Source organism: Dryobates pubescens, chromosome 18 (assembly GCF_014839835.1).
Source record: "Dryobates pubescens isolate bDryPub1 chromosome 18, bDryPub1.pri, whole genome shotgun sequence".
NCBI lineage: Eukaryota > Metazoa > Chordata > Aves > Piciformes > Picidae > Dryobates > Dryobates pubescens.
The window spans coordinates 18,356,815-18,369,720 of NC_071629.1; the positions used below are offsets into that span (position 1 = coordinate 18,356,815).

Genomic DNA, 12,906 nt, shown 5'->3' on the forward strand with positions numbered 1-12,906 from the left:
TAATGAGAAGCCAAAGTGCATTGAACTAAAGGTTGCCTCAGACACAGCACAGAGAGTGTGGCCAGCAGTGAGAGATGTGGATAAATGGGAATGGAAGACATGGATAAAAAGGAAAGGGAGCTGACGGGTTTATCTGTGCTGCAAGGTATTCAAATGAACACTTCCAAACAGAGCTCTGGGTGCGATTGCATTAGGAGATGTATAATTTGGCTGGGCTGACCTCGGGATGGAATAAAAAGCTGCTGATTTCCATAATGCTGGCCTCCAACACTGGCAGAGGTCAGGGAACGCTCAGCGATACACAAAACACTTTGGGAGTAGTTAAGTCGAGGGATTTGCTGGGACTTGTGATTTCAAGGCACATTTGTAGTGAGTCAGAAGAGCATCCAGGGTGGTTTGGGGTTCCCACCCCACGGGATCTGGTTGCCAGAAGGTGCTGTGAGATCCCAGACAGGGATGCGGAGGCTGGGAACCGCAGAGCTGTGACCTGTTCTCACCCATCACGGTGCACATCACAGGCACGAAAAAAGTGCTGAGTTACAGTGACCTCCCAAGGAGAAAACAAGACTGGCAACACTCACTGCGAAGTCAGCCTTTCACTAGTCAAACATCATCACTGATAATGCTTTAATTATTAGCACTGCTGAAAATAAGCCTTATTTCAACAGCCTGGCATGTCTCAGCGCCGCAAACTTTCTCTGGGTTTGGAAATTATCTCTTTTTTTCCCTTTTTTTTTTTTTTTTTTCCCCTGCTCTATATACAGCATTTACTCAGAAGCAAGCCAAATCCCTTCCAATTATGTATCGTGACGTTTCCCCAGCGTTACAGCAAAGCCAGGCCCTTCACTTCTAAATGGCACGGTTTATAACAAATTGTCTGTTACACCAGACAGAAACTGATTTCCCCAAACCCAGCATATTAAAGTGAGTACATTCATTCTGGTTGTAACACACAAAATGTGATTATAGCAGACACTTTGGGGGCTTTTTAAGGCTAGTGGAGAAGAGGAGGATAAGCTGGAGGGGAAGAAAGAATTGACAAGTAGAGAAATGACAGAGAAAGAGGAACAGCCACGCTGATTTCATTCCTTACAAAACAAAAATCTTTGTGTGTTGCAGAAATGTGCTTTAGTTAACACCGCCAGATAGCCAGAGCAAAAAACTGCCGGTGCCGCCTGAAACGAAAATTGCTCTATTGTGCTCAGAAAACCATTTCCTACAGGGAGGAGAACGCTTTCCAGGTAGTGAAAAAGCCTATCTGAAACCAACAGGGCCTTATCCTGCAACTGTTGCTCGCTCAAATAATCCCTGCAGCCACAAGGAGCCCAAGCAAAATCAGTGTGAGTGAGGATTACGTGGGACTGTATCAAGGTTGAGGGATTAGACCAGGATTATCACTAAAACCAGTAATTCCCCATCTTACTGATGGTGGCCACCAGCTCAGGATACAGCAGATCACCATGGTCACAACCTCCCTGGTGCTGAGGCTGGACTTGGCTCTGGGAGCTGCTGGGCATACAGGTCTCCAGAGGACTCAGTGGCTGCTCCACCTTCACCTTCTCCAGGGTACCTACTACAGCAGCACCAGAGTGAGACCATGCCAGATCCACACCCTGCTGATACTGCAACAGCAGTGCTGCTTCTTCCCTTCCCTGCTGCTGCCATGACCAAGCCATCCTAGACCCCCAGGGAGTCTGAGACCAGAACCTCCATGATAATTCCACCTTTGGATGTCCAACCTCTCAAATAAGGCTTGCCCACTCTCATTTCACATCTCCTCATCTTCTCCTTTGCTGGATTCTGCCAGAGACCACTGCATCCCCCAGCAAGACCGAGGGGCTGAGCAAACCACTGTGCCCTGGAAGATGTTCCCCATTCTGGGGCAGCACACAGTGCTTCCCAAGGTGGCGTAGAGTTTGGACCCAGAACTGGCTCTGAAACATAAATGCAGCCATTCCATGCACACTGTTTCCTTTTAATAGCACGAAGTCAAAATCCAGGCATGTTAAGTGCTACCCAAGGGTGGCTGCTCTACATGCAAGTCGTGTCCCGGGGCTCAGCAAAGGCTGGGCATTCAGACCAGCTTCCACATCACCCCAGTGCAACGTGCATTTTGATCAAGAAGGCTGCCTAATGGCTCCCATTAATTTTGATTTTTAATTTCCTGGTATAACTTCCAGCAATATACATGCAAAACCTGACAACAAGCACTATTTGATTTCAAAGCTGACTTCTCCTCCAGCTTAGCAGGAAGGAAAAAAAATTAACAAAAATGCACTGAGCAGCAGCAGCAGAGCCTCTGACTGGCAATGCCCTTGCGGCTCCAATATGTCCCATTCTCCCTCCTGCAAAATAAGTCAAAACACTAAGGGGGGGCCAAGCCTCCCACCATCAGCTACAATCACCAGAGCTGCTCACAAACACTTCTTGCCATCACTGCCTGCAGCTGCAAGGATGCTGAAGTGCCACAGGCCGGGGCGTCCAACTGATACTCCAACACCCAAGGGATCACTGAACCCAGCAGGACCAGAACTCCAGGGATGTTCCTCACCACCTCCCTTTGCTCACTTGGCAGCCATGCCCTGGCACAAGTTGAGCTCAGCCCCTACCCAAAGGGAACAGCTTTTCAAGGGTTGTCTCAAAACTTCTTTTTGTATTCTCAGAATGCAGTTGCAGCCCCTCCAGATGTCACTGTTTAAACCTTTCTGGATATGCAGGGAAAGGTGGGGAGCACCGACAAACCTGATTACCAGCAGCACGGCACCGCCAGCCCCAAGACCTGACACCGCCGCACAGGAGGAAATGTTTCCTGAAGCTCCACAAACAACCCATCCTTGAGGGCTTTTCTTTCAAGGTTCCTGAATGTTAAAGTAAACGAGGCTCACATTAAAGACCAGCTAATGCTGCAAAACTCACTGCTGCTACAACAGCACACGTCTGCAATCGCTTACTCCAGCCACAGCCATCGTATGCTAAGTGACACCGCCAGCCACGCGTTTACCTCTGCTTTGGAGCTTTTATCAACTGATGCTCTGCCTTCCCATCAGCAAAAGTCACTCGGAGGTGGAGCAGCAGCAGTACCTCCCCGATGCTGACACCTCATAAAGGCTCCCGGGGGAAACGCCGGCTGTCTCGGCACTGGAGGCGATTCAAAGCAGCCCAGACAAGTCCCGCTGGATGCACTGCGGGGAATGGCTTGGCTCGCGAAGCTCTGGGCAGGAATTGTGTTTATCGAGTCGCTGTCACGTGGAGGTGCACCAATAGCACACTTCACACGCCACGCCACAACGCCTGCCAGGCCAGCAACAGGCAGTGGCGAGTACGAGGCTGTGATACTGCTCTATGGAAGCATCTTGCATGGAATTTCCATGTCACTTGTGTTCCAGGACAAGGCTGTCACTCTAGGCATCACTGAACCTCCTCACCCTCAGTGCTCACCTGGATTTTTACAAGCCAGTAGAACCCACACCACCAGGAAGATAACTTCCCATGCAACAGCTGGAAGCATAACATTGGGACTTTCTGCCAAAAAACATAAGAGTTCCCATCCTAAACCAAACTTCCAAGCAGCTTCCAGTTGGGATTTCTCCTCACCATGCCCTGGCCCTGCCCTTTTGTCCAAAAACATCCACAGGGAGTGAGCAGACATGCTACTCTCCCTGAGAAGAACTGCTGGTCCCTCAGCAAGTGGTGCTCTCCTGGGTGCTTGTGGGCCTGCTGGAGGGCACTTTTTAAGCTGACACTCCATGGCATACATTACAAGAGACAAATTTATTTCTCCAGGCAAGGCACCAGCTCTTCAGTATGTCCCATCTGCATGAGTGATGGGGAAATGCAGCATGCTGGAACCACAGGGGGAAGCAACAAGGATCCCAGCTCCCTCACACAAGGTCCACAAGTCAGTGGACATCTTTGGAGATCACACACATGGCTAACTGCTGTGTCAAGGAGGAACAAGGCCAGCACTGCCTTCTGCCCACACCTGCCTGGCAACTTTAACAGCTGAGCTATGAAGTTCTTGATGGTGCTTCCCTCCTCCCCAGCACTGCAGACCTCCTGCTGTCTGGGTAAAGCCAACATGTCATGGATTTTACAACTGAATTTTGCCTGTTGCTGGCAGCATGTTCTACTGCTCGGCGCCTGTAGCAGGGAGTCAGCCAGAAATATGCTCAAGACCCCTCTCTAAAGCACACTGCTCCAGCAAGGTAGAAATTCCTTGTGCCTCCAGCATCCCAACAGCAGTGATCATCCACAGCCTTGGTAGGCATCCCTCACATAACTGGGCACCATTATCCCCAACTGGTACTCCACAAATTGCACAGGCAAACCTGATGCAGAACCCCTGATATATGAAGGGTGGCATTTCTCACCCCTAGCCTGGCCCAAGCACAGCACAAGGAACAGGTGGCTTCACAGCAGTTGTTCTGCCTTTCTTCTACCTGACCAGAGACAGACATCTCAAACAGCTCACTTCCAGGCTTGGATGCAAAGTCCCTCCCTTGCCTCATTGAAGAATTTGAGAGGACCAGAGCTCATTCAGCCCTGTGGGTGGATACATGCAAGCAGAACATAGGAGTGCTTATACCCAGGTCGTTCCCATTCAGTTATTGCTAAGAAATTCTACTACAGCTATGATAGCAGCACCAGAAGTTAAACTGAGCTTTAATTCTTTGGCCCAGATCTGAGTCACTCCTACTGTAGCCTTATGAATGCAGGTGGGCTCTCAGCCCTGCCCAGGTGGCTGCACTGGGCTGTGTGGGTGAATCCATGCAGATGCTGCCTCCTTGCAGCACCTTAGTAGGTAATCTTGGACAGATGTCATACAATAAGGAGCCTGCACATGCAAGAGCAGGAGAGGCTCAAAACTGGGCTGGTGAGAAGATGGCAAAGTGCACGTGATCTGCCATGGAGACCTCAACAACAGGTCATTAGAACCTGCATCTCTGCTTTAAGCACCCTAAAACTGGGCTGACATCGGTATGTGACCTCTCAGGAGCTGGTTCTGCAGCCTTGGCAGAGGTTAAAGATCAGGGTTCAATGAGCATTCTGCCCACAAAACCACTGCAGAATCAGGCCCACTAGCACCAGCCATCCCCAGCAGTCCTGCAGACCCTCACAGAGGGCCAGGCTCTTCTCTCCACCACACAAGTATAAATCTGAAGCAGCAGCACCACTGTCTCCAGCAGCATCATTTTGCATTTACACCAGCAGACTGAACACAAAACAGAGTGAGCCATAAATATTTCAGCTGCTTTTTCAGCTTTGTTATTTTGTTCAAAGCAGGAAACATGACAAACCTTTGATTGTTTTGCTTAATACCAAACAATAATTCAAAGAGAGACAAACAAGCAACATTAAATGATGCTTGTGATGTACAGGAAAGACGATGAATTAGAAGAACCTGATGAGGATGGCATGGATCAGAGCAGCCCCTTTCCCTGCCTTGGGCAGGTACCACACATCCCTCCCATGCAGCCGGCATGTGCCCATCCCATGTGCTGAGGGGACAGCATGGGGCCAGGCGTGCAGGTGGTCACACCAGGCACCCTGTGCTGCCTTCATGCCCAGCACAGCTAGCTGCCTCCAGAGCAACAGACACCAACACCACTAGCCAACAACCTTTTGAAAAAATCCAGTGATGGCAATGAGTGTTTCCTCCCTTGAGCATCGCCACTCTCAGAATCCTCTTGCAAAGCAGCCACCTCCAGCCTCCCAGCAGCATGGAGGCCGCCTGGCTTGTTCTGTCCATACCAATATCCCTGCCTGGCAGTTTCTGAGCATCTCTGCAGTGCCTGAGAGTGAAAACATTCTCCCCATGACCACGTATTGGGCCAGCCCCAGTCACCTCAAGGTGGGTGCCCACCATTCCTCATTTCCCATGCACCATCACTCTCTTGGCTTAGGGTGTCCAACACGGAAACCACCTTTGCCTGTTTGGTCAACAAGTTGTTTTGGCAGTGCTTACACCAACCGTTCCATCCGCACGCCATGCGTCTCGATGCCCCAGGGCAGTGGGCTGCCAGCCCGCACTCACCTCCGGCAGCGGCATCCCATTGATGATGAGGTCAGGCTGCTGGGGGCTCTGCCCCGTGAAGGTGTGATGGTAGATGTGGTTGGAGCCGGCGTTCCGGTTGTTCTGGCTCTCCACGTTGAGGAAGGTGCTTTCGGAGCGGCGGCAGCCCAGTGGCAGGGTCTGCTGGTGGTAGTCGAAGTAGTTGAGGGATGAAGTAAGAGAGGAGCAGCTCACAACGTTCATTTTATCCGTCTCTTCCACGTCCCGCGGTACCAGGCGGATATCATTCTTGCTGATTTTCTTCTTCTTGCTTGATTTCTTTTGATGCCCGTAGGAGTACTCTGCGATTCTGGGGGACAGAATGGAAATGAAAAGCTGAGAGCATCCCAAACCCTGCCCTGCTAAATAGACAGGCAGAAACCTGGAGGGCTTGGCCCCATCTCCATGTAGGCTTCTGAGTCATGCACATTACGTCATGTTTTGGGTCTGGTGGCATAAGACAGTCTTTAGCTTATTCTGGTACCTACGATGCCTTTGGGTCAAATAGGAAAAATAATGGGAAGGAGGAATGCCCCTCTTTTTTTCTAGCATTTGTGATTGCTGATATTTAGTTACTAGGAGTGAAGTCCAGCCTGCAGAACAGAAAAATGGAGATGTTAAAATCCATGAACTGAAAAGGGTACCTGCATTCATTTCCATGCATAATAAGGATTTTTAAAGTGATTTAATTTGGTGCCTGTAATGAAAATTCAAAATGAATAGCAGATTTTTTTCCTGGTTCATTTTCCATAGCAGTAAATAAAGCAGACCCAGAAGCAGTCCTAGCTGGCAAGCTCTATTCTCTCACATTCCAAAGGCTGTTTGTTTATTAATACTTTATCCAAATTGCTGCTGTTTTGACTGTCTTCTGATAATACCTGATAACTTGAAACCTCTTTTCCAGCCACATCCTATTCCTCCCTGACCCCCAGTACACACACCCTCTTCTGCTGGGAAGTGCTTTCTCCTTCTAGAAACCAGAGAACTGTGTTTTGCTAAGAGAAATGATCCCTTTTGACCCCTTTTTTTTTTCCTTCACACTCCAAGCTTGTTTTTCTCTGCCTTTCTTTCCCTCTTTGCTTCCCACTCGCCAAAAGACTCGACTGTTGAAGTGCCTTGTTTGCCTTCTGCAAAACACTGGAGGAGAGAAGTTGCCATCAAACACCTGAGGAAATAATGACAATCATGACTGCACCTCACATTAACCTAGTATGCTCAGCTCCCAGTGACTGCCAAAGCCCCACTGATGCATTTGTACATGCGTGACACCGGGAAGCTCAGTATTTCCCAGGGAAGCACATCGAATGCTCCCCACAGTCAGAATTACACATTTGAAAGTCAGGACTTTGCTCCTCTCGTTATGCTAACAGCATTAAAAAAATAAAATTAAACCCATCCAATAGCTGCAACAGTAATAAGGGGATGACTGAAAAATACAGTTTATCTGGAAATACAAATATTAGACAAATATTCTTGTTCCAGAAAGCTAATTGCCTAAAGCATGAAAATGCCACCACGTCAAACAGCTCTCATATAACCTCAGGTGCCTCATAAATTAACAGGTTTTATGAAGACTGTCCAGCAGCTGTTGTGAAGAACCTCTAAAATAAGGCGCTGTAAAGCCTAAAGGTATGCACCCAACACGAGAGGGTGCCCCACGGTCACGGCCGCTGCTGAGCCTACCTGGTGCTGCTCTATCTCTGCAGCTGACTTCTCTTGCTCAGATGCACACTGATAACAGCCTGAGCATTCCCCTGAGCATGCAAATAAATCAGGGGAACGCAGGGATTTCTGTTGTGCCAACAATCTATATGCTGCTGACTCGTCTAACAATGCTCGATGAAGCTTTAATTGTTTTGTTTACCTAAATGTTTAAGTTTGGCAATGCGAGAGCCAAATTATTTCCTGCAGGCATTTATTTTGCTGTCCTTTCTCTATTGACCAATTATTTAATTAAACTGCACTTCATTAATCCTTAAGCCGTCACAGTAAACCCAGGGTTTTTACATATGTGTGATGCTGTCAGGGGCACCACCACAATGTGGTTTTTATCCATTCAGGTCCTATTCTCATTTAATGGGGCGAGCTGGCAAGAAATCTGGTATATGAGCTTTCACTTGAAGATAGACATCCCATAATACAGCCCAGCCCGACCTTTATTTGCAGATTATTTTTCCCCCATCAAGCAAAAAGGCTTATAAACGCACTTTACGCTGTGAAACCGGGGGATAAAACCTGAACTCCCCGGCATTATTTCTGCGTAAATAAAACTTTAAAGACCGCACATCCCCCTGCGCCGCAGAATCGCCGGGGGCGAGCGTGCGTTTCCAAGGTAGAGCAAAATTAATTTCCATCCATCCCCTCTGAAACCACTCGGTGCCGAAGGAATGGAGAAGTCATGGCTATTTCACTAGTAACAGGATTAAACCATTTATGAGGCATTGCAGCTGCTCTTTTATGGCATCTGATTGATATTCATGTGTGGTTAGCATTTGTCTCCTAACTTGTGTAACACAGAGAATAGTAAAAGAGAGACAATAATCGCCGGGCTGTTACATATTCAGGGGACTGGATTTCCCCTATCAGCCTTTCAGCGGCTCCGGGTGCGGGGCTGACCTCCCCTCCGGCATTTCGGACCCGAGAGCACGCACCAAGCCAGCGCAAAATAAGGCAGCGCTGCAAAAATCCGCCCTCACCCCACTGCTCCCAGCCGGAGCGGCGGTGCCGGCTTGCCGGAGCGGCACATCGAGGGGAACGGGCTGGGTTTCGCCACTCTTTTAACCGGTTGGCCCCATCGCCAAGCGCGGCGAGGAGCCGCATCGGGCACACAATAGCTCTTTTGAACGGCCAGCCAGGGCTGAGGAATGCCACCGCGGCTGCTCGCCCCGTCTGCTGCGAGGATGCGGCTCTAGGCTAGGGGGTTTCCCCGCTTTGGGAACACCGGGGAGCTGCAACAGGAACGGGGGGCTGCTCACGGGGACCAGCCATGCCGCTGTAAAACTGTCCTACTCCCTTCGTGCGACGGAGCGTGTAAAATCAGGGATGCTGCAACAGATTGCCAAGCCACACGATGAAGTCAAGCCGTTACAGGGCACAGATTTCTGCTCTCCTATCAGAGAACAATTCTGCAAAAGCTTCACAGGGAATTCTCTGAGTGCAACGGGAACCTCACTTCTGCTCCTAAAGCAAATCTAAGCCTCCACATACAGCCCACACACACGAGTATATAGCAGCAAATAGGAAAGTAACTGCGAAAGCAAAAATCAAAGCAGACCCAGCAGGTGCACAGAAACAAAGATGTCTTTACCTGCAGTTGTAGGTCCTGATTTCCTTGTTATCCCTTTTGCACTTGACTGCCACGAAGATCATGGTGACAAAAAGAATGGCTGCGATAGACCCCAGGGCGATAATGAAAATCAGGGAGAGGTTAACAGATCCTATGGACTCCTGGGCATCCAGGGCTGGAGACAGGTATATCAAAATCAAGGCAGAAGCCGAGAGAGATGTTTTTCCATGGTCGTGAGCCACCACGATCAGCTCGTAGGCTGTCTTTGCGTTTTCCCCAAAGGCTCTGGTGGTCCTTATCTCTCCATTGACCTGGTCTATCTCAAAAAAACCTCTGTCTCCTTCCACCATTTCATAAGAAAGTCTGCCATTTTCACCCTCATCATAGTCATCTGCTTTGACCACCGTCACCAAGTAGCCTACCCCTGCATTCCTAGGGATGTACACCTCCGCAGTCCCGTTGACCAGCGGTGGGGCTGTGATCACGGGGGTGTTGTCGTTGACGTCCAGGACAATCACTCTCACAGTGGCATTGCTCTGCAGAGAGGGATTACCCCCATCTTTTGCCAAGACCTTGAACTCAAAGGCCTTCGTCTGCTCATGATTGAAGGACCTCAAAGCATAGATATCTCCAGAGTTGGGGTTGATGGAGACATAGGTGAAGACAGGCATGTCCCTGACTTGTGAGGGTACAATCTGGTAGGAGACACTGCCATTGAGGCCCAGGTCAGGGTCCCTGGCTGAGACTGAGAGGAGGTAGGCCCCCGGAGTGTTGTTCTCCTGCACAATGACCTGGTAATAGGGCTTGGAGAAGTGGGGATGATTGTCATTCTCATCAGTGATCTTGACAGTGAAGGACTTTGTGGCCTGCAGGGAGGGGACGCCATTGTCCTTGGCCTGGATGGTGAGGTTGTACTGGTCCCTTTGCTCACGGTCAAGACGTCCATCCACCAGGATGGTGGAGAAGCTCTCATACTCCTGGAGCCGAAAAGGCACGTTGCCCAGGAGCTTACACTGCACCCGCCCATTGGCCCCAGAGTCACGGTCTGAGACCCGCACCAAGGCGATGACATACCCTGGTGGGGCGTTCTCACTCACCTCCACCAGCTCACTGTTGACAGAGAGCAGGTTGATGAGGGGTGGGTTGTCATTGGCATCCTGGACGCTGATAGTTACTTTGCAATGGGCAGGGATGGAGTTAGGCCCCAAGTCCTTGGCCTGCACATCCAGCTCGTAGACATGACCCTCCTCATAGTCGATAGCACCGCTCACTGTGATAAGGCCGCTCTGGGGGTCAATCTGGAAGAGGTCCCGGGCCCGCTCAGAGACGTAGCTATGGAAAGAGTAGAGGACCTGGCCATTGGTGCCCTCATCAGGGTCAGAGGCATTGAGGCGGATGACTGGTGTACCTGGTGGAGCATTTTCAGGCACGCTGACGGTGTAGGCCGGCTCCTCAAAGAGAGGGTTGTTGTCATTGGAGTCAATGACACGGATGCTGAGCTCCACTGTGCCAAAGTTGGGCGGGTCACCACCGTCCAGCGCTGTGATCACATAGCTGTAGTGGGACTGGGTCTCACGGTCCAGGCTCTTCTCCACCACCAACTCAGCAAAGCGAGACCCATCACCCCGCGTCTTGGTCTCCAGCCCAAAGAGGTCATTGGGGGTGATCTCATAGGTCTGTACACCAAAGCTGCCCGAGTCTGGGTCATAGGCACTCTCCAGTGGCACCCGGGTGCCAGGGCTGGCTGTCTCTGAGATTTCAAGCTCGATCTGGTCAGTGGGGAAGCTGGGTGCATTGTCGTTGAGGTCCTTGATCTCCAGTTTGATCACGCAGATCTCCATGGAGCTGGACATCACCTCCAGCGAGATAACACACTTGGGGCTCTGCCGGCACAGCAGGTCCCGGTCGATCTTCTGCTTGGTCACTAGCAGCCCCGACCCGGGGCTGATGTCCACCAGGTGGGGAGCCGAGTTAGAGACCACCCGGAAGGCAGCTGGCTGCCGGGGGTCCAGCACGAAACCGGCGTCCCGGGCGTCCTTGGCGACGTTGGCGATAACTGTGCCGGCCCGCTGCTCCTCCTCCACCGTGTACTTGAGGTTCACCAGGGCCCCGGCGCCGGCCCACAGCAAGGCGGCCCCCAGCAGCGCCGGGAGAGCCCCCATCGCCGCCACCGCCCCCTCCGGCCGCCCTGCTGCGCCGCGCCCCGACGGCCTCCGGCCGCCCGCCTCAGGGCCCCGCCGCCCTCATGCGGACAGTTCCCGCCGGGCTGCCCCGGCGGCGGCGGGCGGGCAAGCTGGTGCGCGCACCGGAGCCGCGGACCCCCTGCGCCCACGCCAACGCCGGCCACTCAGGCGCTCCGAGCCGGCGGCACCGTGGATGGGCCGGGCATGACGTACGGGAGCAGTAGCGGAGCTGGAGCTGGGTGCCGAGCCGAGCGGATCAGAGCCGCGCCGAGCAGAGCCCGCTCCCGCCGGCGCTCGCTGCGGCGGCCGCACGCCACTGCCCGCAGTCCGGAGCGCCGGCGGGCGGCGCGGGGGCGGGCGGCGCGGAGGCGGGTGGCGGTGAGCCGCGGCCAATAGACGCTCGGGGGCGGGGCCGGCGCACCGAGTCGCCGCCAATGGGGCCGCGCCGAGCCCTGCTGCCGGCCACCGGGGCGGGGCCGGGGCGGGGCCGGCGGATCGGCGCGGCTGGGAGCGGGACGCGGATCTGTGCGCAGCGGCGAGGGTTGGCTCAGCTGCTCTCGAAGCCTGTTGCCCCGCGGTGCAGAGCCCGCCCCGGTGCCCGCAGCTGCGGGCGCACCAGCAGCCCTTTCCCGGCCTCGGTCACCATCGGCTCCTTAAGTGCTGCGGGAAGGCGGAGGAGGGGAGCACCGGTCCGCACTGAGGGCCCCAAGGCCGCCTCAGGTGCTTTCCCTGTGGGGCAGGAGTGAATCCTCTCCTGCATCATGGCACGCCGCCCCGCCAGGCAGTCTCCCCGGGGAGCCGGCGTGGGGCCCGGTACCGCCAGGCTTTTCCGTGTGGCTCCAGCCACGGCAGCGCTCGCTGCTGATGACTGGGCAAAGCACCATGGTATCGTCTTCTCTTGAAAATTAAATAAAACTTCCCTTGTCCGGGTGCCGGTGCCTTACCTCGGGTCTCCGCGCGTGGCACGCAAGTTCCCGGGGTCTAATTAAAGGGGATACTGGGAAGATGTCGCCGTGCCTCGGGCTCGGGGCCGGTGCTGCCCCCGGCGGGTTGCGGGCGCTCTGCCGGCCGATGGAAGCCGGGGCACTTAGCTCGGAGCCTTTTGGCTACAAAAACGTCGTTCTGCTCCCACTCCCCCCGCCCCATCTCTGAGGTTCAAAGAGGTGCCGAATGCCGGTGCGTCCCTGCGGCAAACCGCCCTTTGGTGCCCACCGATCGATAGCAGCGAGACGGCGCCGCGGCGGGGGAAGGCAGCGGAACCGGGTGCCTGGCTAGAGCCGCCACGGCATAGTCCCCGTCGGGTGTGGTAAGCAGTGGGGGCACGCCTCCTCTGTGCAGCCGCCCCGTGGGCACAGCCCAGGCACCCCTCACGGCGGCGGCCCAGC

At 53.2% G+C, this 12,906-nt stretch overlaps 1 protein-coding gene across 2 annotated transcripts in view; it reads right to left on the minus strand.

The window, feature by feature from the left end:
* PCDH19 (protocadherin 19) overlaps positions 1 to 11,827 on the minus strand; it is a 62,177-nt gene extending 50,350 nt beyond the window's left edge. For both annotated transcript variants that reach the window (XM_009904289.2, XM_054169408.1), the window contains exons 1-2: positions 9,360 to 11,827; positions 6,035 to 6,362 (exon numbers count right to left, since the gene is read on the minus strand). In XM_009904289.2, the coding sequence (XP_009902591.2) occupies positions 6,035 to 6,362; positions 9,360 to 11,500 (2,469 nt within the window). In that variant the 5' untranslated portion in view covers positions 11,501 to 11,827. The remainder of the gene's footprint in view (positions 1 to 6,034; positions 6,363 to 9,359) is intronic.
* Between the last annotated feature and the right edge of the window lie 1,079 nt (positions 11,828 to 12,906).